This window comes from Meles meles, chromosome 1, assembly GCF_922984935.1.
Source record: "Meles meles chromosome 1, mMelMel3.1 paternal haplotype, whole genome shotgun sequence".
Taxonomy (NCBI): domain Eukaryota; kingdom Metazoa; phylum Chordata; class Mammalia; order Carnivora; family Mustelidae; genus Meles; species Meles meles.
In genome coordinates this window covers 195268537-195284556 of record NC_060066.1, presented here as the reverse complement: position 1 = coordinate 195284556, position 16020 = coordinate 195268537, and the positions used below count along the sequence as shown (strand labels likewise).

General features: G+C 46.7%; 1 protein-coding gene and 1 non-coding gene across 4 annotated transcripts in view; both read right to left on the bottom strand.

Annotated features, from left to right (window-relative positions):
- MECR (mitochondrial trans-2-enoyl-CoA reductase) overlaps positions 1-13841 on the bottom strand; it is a 30135-nt gene extending 16294 nt beyond the window's left edge. For all 3 annotated transcript variants that reach the window (XM_046018211.1, XM_046018217.1, XM_046018214.1), the window contains exons 1-3: positions 13643-13841; positions 592-689; positions 3-134 (exon numbers count right to left, since the gene is read on the bottom strand). In XM_046018211.1, the coding sequence (XP_045874167.1) occupies positions 3-134; positions 592-689; positions 13643-13818 (406 nt within the window). In that variant the 5' untranslated portion in view covers positions 13819-13841. The remainder of the gene's footprint in view (positions 1-2; positions 135-591; positions 690-13642) is intronic.
- On the bottom strand, positions 11637-11740 carry LOC123928375. The gene has a single exon (XR_006815681.1). It is a non-coding gene; the product is annotated as a U6 spliceosomal RNA (small nuclear RNA).
- Positions 13842-16020: the final 2179 nt, after the last annotated feature.

The following is a 16020-nucleotide window of genomic DNA, read 5'->3' as shown; positions in this document are numbered from 1 at the left end:
ACCCAAACCGGCATTGGCTGGAATCACCCAGTCTCCTGGCTTCACCCCAGTCACACTGCCGCCCACTGCTACCACCTGTCCAACGCCTTCGTTCCCTCCAACGGCAGGGAGCTTGGGAAGGAGGCCATAATTTCCTAAGGGAGAAGAGCACAGAGGGCCACCCTGTGAGGTCTGGGCAGTGAAAGAGCATGAACTTTGGAGTTGGATCTAAGCCTGATCTGGGCTCTGCCTTTGACCTGCTGTGTAACTAACCAGACTCTCTGAGCCTTAGCTTCTTCATCTGTAAAGGGGATAATATTTTTTTAGCGTTCATGGTTATTATGGGGATTAGATAATGTGTGAAATGAGCCCAGCGTATTGCAGGCACTCACAGTGGTTGGTTTACACCCCACTGAAATCTTTCTAACTCTCGAAAAGCCTCACATTCCAGAGAGGGGAGGCCAGAGAGGGCTGGTAGTCTGCAGATGGCTCATCTGGAGAGCAGCTGCTGCTAATCACAGGGATTTCACACCCACACCTGAGGAAGGATGAAAACGAGGTAGCGGCTAAGCAAAAAAGCCAATTAACATAAGCCACAGAAACCAAGGTTACCTTGGATCATATTTATGTCAGATGGATTGATAGGGGCTGCCAGCATCTTCACATGGACGTCTGATCCGCCCACAGCAGCTAGCTCCAGGTTCTTCAGCCTAAGCACAAAGCCAGAGAGAGATGTCAATGTCACCCAGCCTAGACAGGGCATCTTTTGCTCAAATCATCTCCCCAAAGTAGGTCAGGCAGCAACATTTTTGAGCTGCCATCGTGTGCCCAGGAATCGGGGTTGTTAGAAGAGAGAAAGGTGCTGTAGGGCACTAGCACAGGCTATGGGTTAACTCTCTCATTAACTGCGTGCGGAAAATCTCTAGTGCCCTCGCCATCCCCCTGCCCCCTCGAAGACGGAAACTAGTAAACCTTCTGATGGCCTGGATTCACCTGTGTTTTCCAAAACTTGCTTATCACAGTCACCTGGTGTGTTGACTAATGCAGATGCTCAGGCCCCAACTCTGACCTACTGAACCAGAATCTCAAGATACGGGGCAGCCCAAGTAGTTCTTACGTCCCGGTTATGGCGACATTAACTGGGACACCCTGGGCTAGCTTATTTGTTCTCCGCTTTTTTTTTAATTTACCTGTTAGTTACGGAGTGGGTGAGGGAAATAGAGATGCCCTATGTAGTTCAGAAAGAACTCCCTGGGTGACTCTGATTTGCTGTCCCTTCTGAGTGAGAATGCTGGTCTGTCAGAAGGGATGCTGGGTGGACCGCTGAGTCTTAGGCGTGAAGCCCTACCACATGACGGCTGTGTCGCCCTGGGGTAAGTTTCTTCCCAGTTCTAGGCCTCTTTCTCCATTTGTAAAATGGCGAGCAGTGGTAGTCTTTTGGACTTGCTCACTGCCAAGAGCCTCTCCCATTTCAGATGGGATTTCTATGTGGTAAGCCTCTGCTCATAGTGGGCCCTAGACACTGTGGGACCCACGTCTTCATGCACTAGAACTTTGGTTAATGGGTTAAACCTGCTGAAGGGCTTTTGAGGGAGCCCTGGTGACAAGGTCCATGTATTGTTTTTTGTAAAAAAGGAGACCTTCCAAACAGAAAGTACTGATTGGTACCCTAGACCAGCGGTCCTCGTGATTTTTAATGACCAGAGACTCTTTTTCTGTCTTTCTCCACATCAAGACTTCATGTTTGCAGTGTTCCCCTGTGCCCAAATGTACTTGTTCAGTAATAACTCTCCTGATTTTTAGTTACCAAAGGCCCATATAAGTGCCACACGGAGGTTCTAGCATCAGGCCACAGTGTCAGTGAACTACAGCAGATGTAATTCTACCCACTTCCGGCAGAAATCTGACCTTTTAATTATACCTGAGGCTCCATTTGGGGTAAAAGTGTGATTTTCAAGAAATGTCTTGTACTATCAGTGGAACAATGGTGGCAGGTGTTTATGGGGTATTGGTCTCGTGCTAAGGGGCTTTAAATACATGCTCTGGGGCGCCTGGGTGGCTCAGCGGGTTAAAGCCTCTGCCTTCAGCTCAGGTCATGATCCCAGGGTCCTGGGATCGAGCCCCGCATCGGGCTCTCTGCTTGGCTGGGAGCCTGCTTCCTCCTCTCTCTCTCTCTCTGCCTGCCTCTCTGCCTACTTGTAATCTCTATCTGTCAAATAAATAAATCTTAAAAAAAAAAATAAATACATGCTCTGACCTCAGCTGTAACTCTCTTGTGAGGAGAGTACTGATATTGCCATTCTGTCAAGTAGGAAACAGAGGCTCCTCAAGATTATGAAACTCACACAGGGTAAGAAAACTAACTGGTCAGTGGCAGGGCTTCCATGCTTTCCAAGTTGGCACTCTGATTTACTGTGCCCTGCATGAGCATCCTGAAGTTAGTCTCGGCATTCCCCTGACTGCTTCCAAGAATCTCTGGGGCCCTCAGAGCCCCAGTCTGGGAATCCCTGTACTGGATCATAACCAAAGAGTAAGGGAGGCCATGTCTCACCACGCCTGGGAAACAGCTGTGAAAAACTGAAATAGAGACACTCTGTAGAGAAAATAGTTAACTCGGAAGGAGATATGACCAAGGCAGACAGAATAAAGAAAGGGCCCTTCTTGTTTAGGTAGCTATTAAGGAATATATGTATTTACACACAGCTGGAGGAGGGGATTCCTTGTAATACCAATAACCATAATAACTACTGTTGGAGTGCTTACCACTGAGGCACTCTGCTGAAGTGCCTTCCATGCCAGCTTTCTGCCATTATTCTGATTTTCTGGCTGAGCAACAAAGGCACAAAAGAGGTAAATAACTTGTTGAAGGGCACCAGAAGTCGTAAGTGGCTGGTCTGATTTGAACCTGCCAGTCTGATGTCAGAGAAGCCAGCTGGCAAGGGGCTAAGTGGACCAAGCAGAGGGTGGCAAGCCGAGCATCAGTCTGGAGTGGTGTGCGGGCATGATCCTCGCTGGACCTCTCTGGGGAGCTGGTGAGGGGTTAGCAGCACCCCAGTCTCCCCACAGGTGGGACAGGGAGCCATCAGCCCGACAGTGAGGTCACTCTGTGAACGCATGTGTAAGTCTGCATTTTAAAGAAAAATCCTGCCTAGATCAAATGGATTGTGGACTAGCTGGCTTTTCTATTATCTGTACTGCTTTTCTCTGACATTTTGACAAAGAATCAATTTTTCTACAGGCCGACACAGTCCACGTGCTCAAGCTACTTAGACTTTTTTTTCTGTACACTTCCTACATGCTGTTCCCTCAGCCCAGAATTTCTTTTCCACAGCTTCTCCATGAAGTGAGAAAGTCAATTCACTCTTTAAGACATCTTCTGACCCTCTTGGTCCTGAAAAAAATCACTTGCTCTATCTTTAGTGCTCTCGTTACTCAGAAGGGGTGACTATACCATTTAAGACCAACTTATGTTGAGTTTTTGTTGTTTAGTTTATGGAGTCTTTTCAGATGTTTCTTTCAGTTGATCACGACAGGCCTTAGTTCACATTCCTTTTCCAAAATTCTGCAGGTGAGAGGTACATCAGAGTTCAGAACCACATATTATCTACAACTTCCTGTGGGGGTTGGGGCAGCACTCTGTGATCAGACACATTGTTTCCGCAGCACAATGTATGAATATTCACACTAAGTGGGATGAATAATGACCGTACAAAAACTTCACTGTGGATCAGGCTTTCCCTCCAAATGAGATGTGAAACAAAAGAAATCAAAGCAGAACTGTCAGTCTGTAGAACTTTCTAGATTTTGGAGTTGCAGATTCCAATTTGGACTTGGATGCAGGTCTTTCGGACTCAGTTCAGGTCTCTTTTTACCTAACCCCTAGTTTTATAGTCAGTATGTGCACGTGTATTGTCTCCCCACTTGGCTATGAGCTCCCTGAAATCAGAGAACTCTTAGTCTTAACTTAGTGTTTAACACAGTGTCTGGGACAAAGAAGTGCTCAAGAATGCTTCCTAATGAAATTACCCAATTCTTCTCCCTGAGAAAAAGTGGCATAAAAGTGCCAGCCATTTTTAGGGAATCAGGGGAGAGGCTTGAACCACAGGGATTTTAACTATCGAGGCTTCTTCTTGGCTCTTCCTTGTTCTCGGCTGTTTAGGAAAAGAACTTTGAAGGATGGGTACAAATAAAAATGGAGATTGTCTTAAAGACAGTTTTTTCTAAGCAAAACCCATGGCTCCTTTCCTCACAGGAAAGTGCAGATCAGGTTTGCAGTAAATCACACTTTAAAAATCTAGATGACCAAGGTCAAGATGGGAATATTGGCGGATCTCAGTTCACAGATGAAGGGAGAAGCATGGGTTTGAATCCTGTCTTGGCCATTTTCCAAATAGATAAACCTCAAAATACTCATTTGTGAAATGGCGAGAACACTAGAACCCAGCTCACAGAATTAAATTAATGTAAATAAAGCATTTGCTAGAGTACCTGAAACACAGTAGATGCTAAAGAGATGGTGGGTGTTATTGGTGGCAAAATACCCAAGGAATCCTTTGGAACAATTAGCTTTCTATCCCTTCGAAAACAATCACTGAATCACTGAAAGGAAGACAGTACCTTTTTGTAAAACTCAAGTAAATTTAACTCAACGAATATTTACTGCCAGTCCTACTCAATGTCAGGTACTGTGCCAAGGGGTTTAAAGATAAAACAAAAAAATCTGCCTAGCAGCTTGACATGGTCACTGTGAGAGGAACCCTCACAGGCAGGCCTGCGGGTGCTATCTGAAGGCCAGGGTTTAAGCGGCTTCAGGGAGAAAATGCAGAATTAGCAACTGGGCTTTGGAAGAATGGTACCTTAGTTGGGTCTGGAAGGAGAAGCAATTTATTGGGTGGACTGAGGGAGGAAGCAGGCTTTCTTGCTAGAGAAAATGAGAATCTGACTTGGTAACTGGCCAGGCAGCAGGTACAGTCTGGACGGGAGCCACGGGAAGGAAGGGGTTTTTATAACCTGGAATCTCTTGAACAAGAAATGCCATTGATGTCACTCAGTGACCAACTCTCTGTGGGGGAAGGCGAAGTCTTTGATGGCTCCCAGGCTTCTGGTGTGGGCAACTGGATGTTGACACAGGGAGGAAGGAACAGTGGTTTGGAGTGGGGAGGAAGGTGTTATATTTGGAGCTTGAAGCAGGCACCCTGCAGTATGGTATGGGGCAGAGGGCACTCCAGGCTAGACAAACAGAGCTGGGAGTCAGCTGTATGTAGCTGGAGTCCAGGCTGGCAGATCACCTTCCTTTGCATGATCTGGCCGAACAATTCAACAACGAATGTTGACAGTTTACTGAGCTCCAGACATTGTGCTTAACGTTTTACATGCATGATGCTCTTTAATCCTCAAAACACCTATCAGGAGGGTGTTATCAGCCCAATTTACAGATAGGAAACTGAAGCTCAGAGAAGTAGTTTGCCTAACGTAGGACTGTGAAGTGGCAAAACTTGCTCTTAAGCCTGACTCTGCAGCTCAGACTGCTGGACACGAAGCTGGCCTCCTTTAAACCATTTGTGCCGTTCCCATCCCGAGAGATAAAATTAGGTATTTGTCCAGGGTAAAATACGTTTGAGAAATGCGGCCTACTGATTGCCCTCTTTGAGATTCAGACTGTGCACTGGAGTCACAAAGGCTGGGAGAAGGCACCCAAGGAAAAAGCCCACGTGACTCTGTGTAATCCAGAGCTTCCGGAGTTAACTCAGCTGGGAACACTATATTCGTGGCACAGTGAACACACGCCTGCCCCAGACGGCAGTTTGAGACGTGCCACACTGGGCTACGACCCGCTCCCAGTTCTCCTCTTTGTCCTTTGGATAGCCTCGCTGCTCTGTGCTGGTTGAAATTCACAGCACTGGGAGGGAAGGTGAAAGGGCAGGGACGGGGGTCTAGGAGACAGAAAGCTGAAGCTGCAAACACAGGTGGGCAAGGGCAGGGGCAGCTCTAACACATGCTGCTTGCCTGGCGGGAGGTGTGTTGGTCCAGCTGCATCTCACCAGGGAGACCAGCCCCAGCCTGCTCCGTGGAATGCCATTAACACCACAGACACGGCTGTTTCCGCACGTAGTTCTAACGGCATCGTCAAGGATACCATTCTGCTGAGACAGGAAGGAAAACGGGGGCCAAGTCTGAATTCCAGGAGTTGGACCTCTGGTGTAATGATAGCAATTTCTTCCTTTTTTTTTTTTTTTTAAACTCACCAAAGGAACTGGTGGCTCTGTTCTGGAGTGCAAATGAGGCACCCAAACACAGTCTGGCTAGATCTCAAGTCACTTCCCTGGGACGGTTCACGGCCTTCCCCTGTGTGTGTAATGGCGCCAGGCAACTCGGAGGGATGCCACTGTCTTCACTCAACAGATCCTAGACTGGATAAGATCACAATGGCTCCTTTGAGGCCAAGGCTGTACACCTGTGATGCCATATGAACTACAAGGGAGACAAAAGGGGGCAGAAGAAAGAGCCTTTTGAGATGGGGGAAAAAGAGGCCAGTACTCTGGGGACTGGCTCAATTCTATTTGCTGTGTAAGGCAGGCACTGGCCAGCTCTGCGAAGATCTCTTTCCCGCCTTCTGCATTTAATTAGCCACCATTTGTACTTATCTTGCATCTTCCACTCAATCACCTCAAACAGATTAATATCATTTTGAGCAGGAAGAAGAAGCAGGGAGAGACTGTCATGGGCCACAGAGACTTTCTCACCCTGCTCATTACAGAGAGCCAAGAATGTACATCCACCATACGGCACTAGGTGAAGGTAACCTCCATCTTATGTGGCTCTCCAGTCTGTCTGCAATCCCCATGGTCATGAACAACCTGCCTTCTGTGGTTTGGTGAAATGCTTGCTGTGCTGGATACATTGTCCAGAGATGTGGTTAATAATTAATAAGCAGGGCACACTGGGAATTGTGGAAGAATGAGGTTCTTTGGCTCACAGCTTTGTAACAGCTCAGCAGGGGTGGTTGGCGGCCTCAGTAGGTGGGGTTCTAAAGGAGTCCTGGGCTCTCAGTGAAAGTTCCTTTCCCCAAGCCAAGCTCAAACACTCCATGTCTCATGGTGTGCTAGGCATCCCCACTTGCCTCCTAGTGCCTCTTCTGGCTTCCCTGCCTCAAAGTGATCTTGCCCTCTCCCCAATCAGGACTGCTGGCACGTCAATATATTCATTTTGAACGGAAAGGAATTATAGACTTAGAGTAACTTCTGGAAGTTTCTACACAGGGTTGGCAAAGAAACCCTCTCTCTACCTTTTCAATCCCCTACTTTCTCTCAGTTAAGATTACCAGTAAGCTTGTAAGCCCTATAATATTCTGAAGCTGCTGACAGCAGGAAACTTCTGCTGCTCCGTTTGCTGAGACCTAACCTGGTTGATCCAAAGAACAAGACTGGGCCACAGCAGGGGGACTGAGTCCTTGTCTGCAGCTGCTTTTGTCTCTGTGACGGGTACAAAGACAACCAACCATGCATCCCCACCTGGTGGGCTGCTAATTAAGATACCAACCAGGAGCAAAAGGGGCCCCTAGTGAAATTTTGTACATAGGACCCCTGATTTCTAGTTGCAGCACTGCTCCTCGGAGTTTCCTAGAACCATCACTGGCAAGCAGGCAGTCCAATGTCTACTCAATTTCAAGCTGTCAGAGCCAGACAACAGCTGGACCAAAGAGCATTCAGTCTCATATCCATTCCCATGGCTGCAGGATTATGTGGAGAAGGATGTCAAGGCCTCACCGTGTCTCGACAGGAGAAAGTGTCGCTTGGGGAGAATGGGGTAAAGAGGAATATAGGTTTTGAGTTATATAGAAAGCGGAGCTTGACAGTTTCATTGGCACAGAAGATGGGATGGGGAGAGACAGCAGTGTGCCCATCTTTACCACTGCTGACCTTGGTCAACTCCTTCATTTTCTCGAAGAGTAACTGAAAAGACTGGAGACTGGAGTGATTTCCTCACTCCGACAATGAGTGGCAGAGTAGACCCACATCAGTGCCCTTGCAGGTGGGTCCTCAGTGACACATCTTGACCCACAGATTAACCTCTCGGCATCTTTGCTTTCCCTTACCCCCTTCAGAGTGGGAAGGGCCTGGAGCCACACCAGAGAACGGCAGTAGCTGCTAGGAGGCCGGACAAGCATAATAACTTGGGGTTGCACTGGTGGGCCAGGGGTGGGGGCGGCTCTCCTCCCACACTCCAGACATAGGGGAAACTCCTGTCTGCTGTATGATACCTCAGAGTATCACCCTCAGGGGTTTGGCCCTCAAGTCCACAGCCTAGTGTGAAGTCCAGAGGGAAGGTAATATACAAGTATATAGGATGTGGAGTTCAGCTTGAGTCTGAGTCCTGTGATCTCAAGCTGGCCCCCTTGGAGCCTGATACAGCTGACACCTTCCTCAAGAAACACATACTGAGTGCATGGTAGGCACTCACTAAATATTTGTTAACCAGACATACCGGTTTTCTCATCACTCTGGGCTTTTACACATATCGGGGCCTCTGCTTAGAACATTTCTACACTTTTCCTCATATACTGCCCACCTGATCTTCTGGGGGACTCAACCTAACCCTCATGCCTTCAGAGAAAGCATTCTGACTACCCTGAGGGGTTTAGATACCCCTCTTCTGGGAGTCCACAGCAGTCTAACACTGGGCTGTGGTAACCCATTTCCTGGACTTGGGTGTGAGTTCCTTAAGGGCAAAGACCACGGATTATTCACCTCTGCACCCCCAGTCCTGCCCTGCACATAGTAGGCCCTCGAAGAGTAACTCCTTGCTAACTTACTAAACCAATGAGTTCTGTTCCCTCCTCCTTCAATTAATGACAACAATGTAAGGCTCCAGGAGACAAACAAAATCCCAGTTCTCAACAGAGTGCCAAACCAAAATCCTGTTTTTTTCCCAGTATCATAATTCTGGTTTAAAAACCAAGTCACCAGGATGCCTGGATGACTCAGTTGGTTAACTTTCTGCCTTCAGCTCAGGTCACAATCCCAGGGTCCTGGGATCAAGCCCTGCATCAGGCTCCCTGCTCAGTGGGGAGTCTATTTATTCCTTTCCCTCTGCCACTCCCCCTGCTTGTGTGCTCACACACACTCTCTCTGTGAAATAAATAAAATCTTAAAAAAACCAAACCCAAACCATCATTTCTTTAAAAATAAAAATTAAAACAAACAACAAACAACAACAACAAAAAAACAAACACAAAACCCTAGTCACCAGCATAGAGTTTTGGTTGACATCAATTGTAAAAAGAAGTTCCTTAAGAGTAAACAGTGTCGGGGCGCCTGGGTGGCTCAGTGGGTTAAACCTCTGCCTTTGGCTCAGGTCAGGATCCCAGGCTCTCTGCTCAGCAGGGTGCCTGCTTCCTCCTCCCTCTCTCTCTCTGCCTGCCTCTCTGCCTACTTGTGATCTCTGTCAAATAAATAAATAAAATCTTAAAAAAAAAAGAAAGAGTAAACAGTGTCCTACAGTGAGGACTCACAACCCATACACCCTGGGTCCTCACTACCTGCTCCCCCAATTTCCATTTGGCTAAGATAGAATGGGTTTATCCCAGGGGTTCACAGCTTCATTTCATTTTGTGCTTGCAGCAGGTAGGTGAGAAACCCATGATGACCAGGATGCTATTTTATGAAAGTTTCAGGATCTTGAAAAGGGATCAGAGAATAACATTCCTCCCATCTTCCCCAGGGTGGGGCTGCCCTTCCTATGAAGGATAAAGACTTTGGGTCACCTGAATGGCTTATAATTTCACCTCCTCTTCTGACCTATCTTCCTGCCCATTTTATTTGCCATCTCATTCTCAAAAAAACATTTCAGATGATTGTCATGGTTTCTTCAGGTTTTTATCAAGGACTTTTATTAAAGAAGGCACATCCTAGTTGTATGATCTTGGGCAAGTGACTTTCAAGCTTCTTAAGCCTCAGTTCCCTTATCAGTAAAATAGGGATAATAATGACCAAACTGGAGTCTTGTGATTTTTTAAATTCCATAATATTTGTGGAGAACTTAGCCCAATGCTTGCCACATAATAGAGGCACAGTAAATGAAAACCAGTGTTTACCATGAGACTCAGAGAATGGCAAAGTTCTGAAAGGGTACGTTCAGGAACAAAAGGAAAGAGGACACTGGAGTTTCCAGGAACTATCTGATAGAGAATCCAGAACTCTGCACAAGGGGTATGGGCATGGGGACCTCTGAAATTTCTAGTTTGTGATTCTCCCAAGTTTGTAATTTTCTCCTGCAGTCTTACTTCATTTAGATCAGTAGTTCAATCCTTTAAATGAAAAGGTCCAAGTGCTTATTTGGGGAGTTCATTTTGGGGGGAAGAGAAAAAAGCTCTAGGGAATGGGGGAACAAGTCTTAGTAGAGAGACCAGCTGGAATGTTTGGGGGCCAACAGAAATGAAGAGAAGGACATTCAGAGATCCCTGAAAGTCTCATTCTGAGGAGTTCTGATCCAAGCAGACCATCCCTCAGCCCCAAGCAGACCGTTCCTCGTTCCCTCCCTGCTGTTCACAATGCAAGCACCACAAACAATGCTAGTTTGGGGAACACTCTGCTCAGACCCTGAGTGGTTCTATGACCCTGCCTGGTGTAACCTGACCCACAGCCCTAGTCACCGGCGTATTTAAAGGACACCTGATTCTTTCTGTGACAGAGTGGTTACCCTAAACCTCCAAAGACATGACTACAAAGAAGAGAATCCCAGCCTCTGGCTTCAGGCCATACACGAAAAAGTCGAGTTGTGTGAATCTGGGTCAGAAGGGAAAGCCACTCTTCTGGGGCAGAGAGAGAATTACCGCCTGCCTAACAGTCTGTACCCATAAGGGCAATGGTTCTCAACCCTGTTCAGGGCATCAGAATCACTTGGGGAGTTTTAAAAAAACACAGATATTCAGGGCCATCCTAGACCTACTAAATAACCTCTGGGGAGGCATCTGGGAATATGGAGTAAAAGAGCCACAGATGACCGCGGTGTGAAGCCAAGGTTGAGGAACGGGGCATGAAAGTATCATGTTCGAACTCCTGGGAAATTACATGGGATCCACACAAAGAGACAAGACAGCTCTCTTTTTTCCCTAAGTAGCATCTGCTACCAGATCAGCCTGTTCCAGAACTCCAAGAGGGAATGAATCAGGAGGCAACTGGACTCAGCTGGTTAACCTTCCTAGGCCTTTCCAAAGGGTCCCATCCTCATCACCACAGAACCAACCAACCAACCAACCAAACAAACAACCCCCCCCCCCAAACTCTTCTTACAGAAATCAGATTCACAATTAACCTTTTTGGAGCACTTGTTTTGTGGCGGTTCTTGTACCAGTCACAGAAACTAGAAGCCTGTGAGAGAGGCACCATATCATACCCTTTTGGGGAGCACTCCTGGAAAGCGGTGTTCATCAGAGCTTTACCAACTCATTATAGCACAGTCCTCAGGGACAGGTCTTCTCGACACAGTGATCATTACCTATGATTAACATGCAGGTTGACGGTTACTGACTGATGTGTCTTCTCAATATTTTTTCATGGTGGATGTGGCTGGGGTGAGTGCATGACCCTGAATTTAACTGAGGCTTATCTCCTCCAGCTGTCAAAACATCTGGTGGCTTGATTTTTTTTTTTTAAAGAAAAAATATGGAATGCCTCATGAATTTGCATGTCATCTCTGAACAGGGACCATGCTAATCTCTGTATCGTTCTACTTTTAGCATATGTGTTGCTGGACAGAGCCCTCTGGCCTGTATTTCAGCCATAAAAATAATTCCATGTTTGCCTGTCTTTTGGAAAACAATCAAACCATGTGCTAGGAATCAGAGTCGTAAACAGGAGAGTACGTCGGCACTTTCCGGCGGAGAGCATTAGCTTGATCTCAGCTAGTTAGCACTATTAGCTGTACCTGTATTGTGTCCATGCTTAAAAATGAGGTAACAGGCTCAGAGAACTTCAGTAAATTGCCAAACATACAGAGCTAAGACAGAGTTTAAGAACTGGACTCCAGGTTTGATTCCCAGACCAGTGCTTCTGCCTTAGCTCCATTACAGTGACCCCACTAGCATTTCTGAATGGTTAGAGTCACTTACGTGCAGATTTACAATGGCTGACAATTCACATGCTGTTCTTATCAACCACACACAAAAATCACAGATGAAGATACAACAGAATGTAGGAGAACATATTCATAAAATTAATGAGGGCTCAGAGGGCTGAGTGACTTGTGTAAGATCAAACAGCTATGAAGAGGTGGAGTCTGTCTTTGACCTTAGGTCTGTAAGGCTCCAAAAGAGGAACTCTTTGACTGGCTAAAGGCACATATATAGTGTGACAGACAGGAAATCACATGAGATAGGAGTAGATGCTATGCGTTCCTGTCCCTATTTCGATACTTATTAGCTATATCACTTTGGACAAGTCCCTTCTTGTCTTCTGCAAACTGAAAACAATGGTCTCCCACCTACTTTCTGGGAAGCGAAGATTCAAGTGGACATAAAAGCATTCAGAAAATATTCTCCAAAATAATAATAATATTGCCTAGGAACTCAAGCAAATCAGTAAATCCTGGGTTTAAATTTCGACTCTGCCACTAACCGGCTGTGTGACCTTGGGCGAGTGATTTTACCTTACACGTCAGTTTTCTGACAAAACGGGACTAAATCAAGTACCTTCCCCAAAAGTGATGATTAAATGAGAGCATCCATTTGGATACATCCATTATGTGCCTTATATATAATACCCAGTCAGTAAAAGTCATTGAGGGATAAATGGATCAAGAAAATGTGGTATAAACAGGTATAATGGCATATATGTGTGTGCGTATATATATATGTATAGTAGTGGAATAATGTCCATAACAATGTTACATATTAGATATATAAAATAAGGGAGTATTATTCAACCATAAAAAAGAATGAAATCGTGCCACTTGAAACAACATGGATGGATGCTGAGGGCATTATGCTGCATTAAATAAGTCAGAGAAAGACCAATACTGAATGATCTCACTTCCATGTGTAATCTAAAACAAAAATCGACCTCACAGATATAAAGAACAGACTAGCGTTGGGGGTGGGGGTGGGGTGGGGTGTGTGCGTGTGTTGCTTAGGAGCCAAATGGGTGAAGGGAGTCAAAAGGTAAACTTCCTGTCATAAAATAAGAAAATCATGGGACCTAACGTACAGCTTGGCAAATACAGTTAGTAATACTGTACTGCATGTTTGAGAGTTGCTGAGAGAGTAGATCTTGAAAGTTCTCATCAGGAGAAAAAAAGATTCTGTAGCTGTGTATGGTGACAGATATTAACTGCACTTACTGTGGCAATCATTTCGCAATACATACAAATATCGAGTCATCATGTTGTATCCCTAAATCTAATCTAATATTGCATGTCACTGGTATTTAAAAAAAAAAAAAAGCTAGACACGATTACCGTCATAATTGTGCCTCTCTGGCCTTCAACCACCTGGAAGTACCGACTTTCTGAGCTACCCAAAGTGCCCTGGGCTCAGTTTGGGTCCTGTTATTCTCTGCCTTCTTGCTCCACCCGCTCCCTCCTTGGTCAAGACCCCCTTCTTCACAGCGCGTCTTGACCCCCTCCAGTAACCCCTGGCCCCTGGCCCCGTTTCGGCGCCGTCTCTTACTCGACGACCTTGGCTGGGTCCCCGTGATGCCCATAGACCAGCGCCCGGACCCGGGAGGGCTCGGCAGATGCGGAGTAGGGGGCTGCGGCAGACCAGCCGCGGTGCCAAGCGAGGAACAGCTCGTGCGGAGTCCGCGACCTGGCTCGCGCCCCCACCAGCGCGCCGCAGCCCCACATGCTTCCCCGCAGACAGCTCAGAGCCCGACAACGCATCTACGTCATCGGCCCGCGCCCGCGCGCCTGCGCCCCGCCTTCCGCCCCGTGGCCACGCCCCTTGCTCTTTTTAAAAGCTCGTGCCCTACCTCCGCTGCCCGCGCGGTGGCGCTTCGGGAGACTGCGCGGGTTGGGGCGTGAGATGGGGGGATGGAAGTACCGGAGGGAGTCGTGGAGACTCAGGGCTGGCCAAGTTGTCCTGCGAAGTAGGAGCGTCCGAGACCGGCCTGGAGCTGTACCTAAACAGTCTGCGACTTGGTGCTTGATTTGGGGGAAGTCATTTACCCTTCCCTGACCTCAATTTTTTCTTCTCCCCATCGTTTATGGAGTGTTCACTGTGCCAGAACTTTTAAGACATCACCTCATTTATTCCCTGCTCTCCTGTAACAGCATAGGGAAGCAAAGTTTACTTCCCTACCACCGAATAGAGTAGACTTAGCTTGATGTGGAGGCAAGAGCACTGGGCTTGGAGCTAGAAGATTTAGGTTCAATTCCTAGTCCTGCTTCCTAGCTTGGCCACCTTGGGCAGGTGTCCGGAGCTCCCAGGCTCTTTTCTGATGGGTACACTGGGGATAATATACCTCCTTCAAGACTATGGTGAGGATTGGATGAAACAATAGAATCATGTTGTGGATAGAAGAGCACATGGTAAGGGGCGCCTGGGTGGCTCAGTGGGTTAAAGCCTCTGCCTTTGGCTCAGGTCATGATCTTAGGGTCCTGGGATCGAGCCCCATATCGGGTTCTCTGCTCCGCAGGGAGCCTGCTTCCTCCTCTCTCTCTGCCTCCCTCTCTGCCTAGTTGTGATTTCTCTCTGTCAAATAAATAAAATATTTAAAAAAAAGCACATGGTAAAATGCTAAGTGTGTTCAGATATAAAGGAGGTATTACAAGGAGGAGGGCCCCCTCTCAAAATGCTTACATTGTAGAAGGGATTTAGTGGGAGAGTGGAAGTGCTTTGTAAGCAGATGTGACCCAGTAAAAGCACGAAATCATATTTTTATTGGCTGTAAGACATGAACATAGCTAGCTAAAACGCTAGTTGATAGAATAGGACAGAGGACACTGTTGGAATCTAGAGGAGAAAGGTGCTCTGGAAGGAGCCGGGGTGGAGTGGGGGTTCTTGCAGGAGGTACTGTTGGAGACTGTCCCACTCAAAATTTGCATAAAATTTACCTGAGGTCCCATCTCAAGTCTACTGAATTAGAATGTGGGGGACAGGTTCAGGGATCTGCAATTCCTACAAGCTTTCAAGAATATCTTGATGCAGGTGGCCTAGGAAACTGGCTTAGACAAACACTGAGCCAGAGCTTTGAAGGATAAGGAAGAGTTCCTTTCTCTAGATTTTATTGACCCAAAGCCTGCCAGCTCAAGGCCTTTTTCTCTGAGGAAGAGAAGAAAGCGAAGTGCTCTGATGAAAGCTGCAGGTGGTTGGATTCTGGCAGAACTGACACTGAGTCTCGACTCTGCCATTTTCCAGCCATTTGATTTTGGGTAAGTCAGTTGGCCTCTCTGTGTCTCCATTTTCTTATCCTTAAAATGAAGGAAATAATAGTATTTGTTTTGAGGCTGTTGTGAAAATCAAGTAAGCTATTGTTCCCTTGAAGCATTTAGCACAACGCTTGGCACCTGAAAGCATTTGATAAATGTTATTAGGTTATCGTGAAGATTAGATGGGAAATATCATATGTAAAACACCCAGACTAGGGTCTGGCTCATACTATGTGCTCAAAAAATGTTTATACCTGTTTTTATTACTAGAGAATGGGGCAAAGACTTGGTCCCATGCTTATGTGAGTGCCCATGTGCATGGACACACACACGCACATGCACAAAATACCCAGTTTTGATGACGTTTTGTTTTCACTGTGGCACATAGATCTACTTCTGTTGAAGACTCTCTAGGTGACTTTGAGCTGTTGACATTAGCTTCTCTACCAAATTGGTTCCTCTGAATTCCCTGGACAGCCTGGCTGGAAATCCTGGAGAATCATCAAGTAGGCCTGCCTCCTGGAGACTGGACTTAGTCCCCGCATTCATCCTAATAGCCCCCCCTTTTCAGCCCAGGACATCAACTGTGTCAGCAGCCTTCTTCCTAACTGAAATCCTCTCCCCCCTTTCCCTCCCCTTTCCTTCTTCCTCAGGCCTCCAGAATGATTTTTTAAAAAT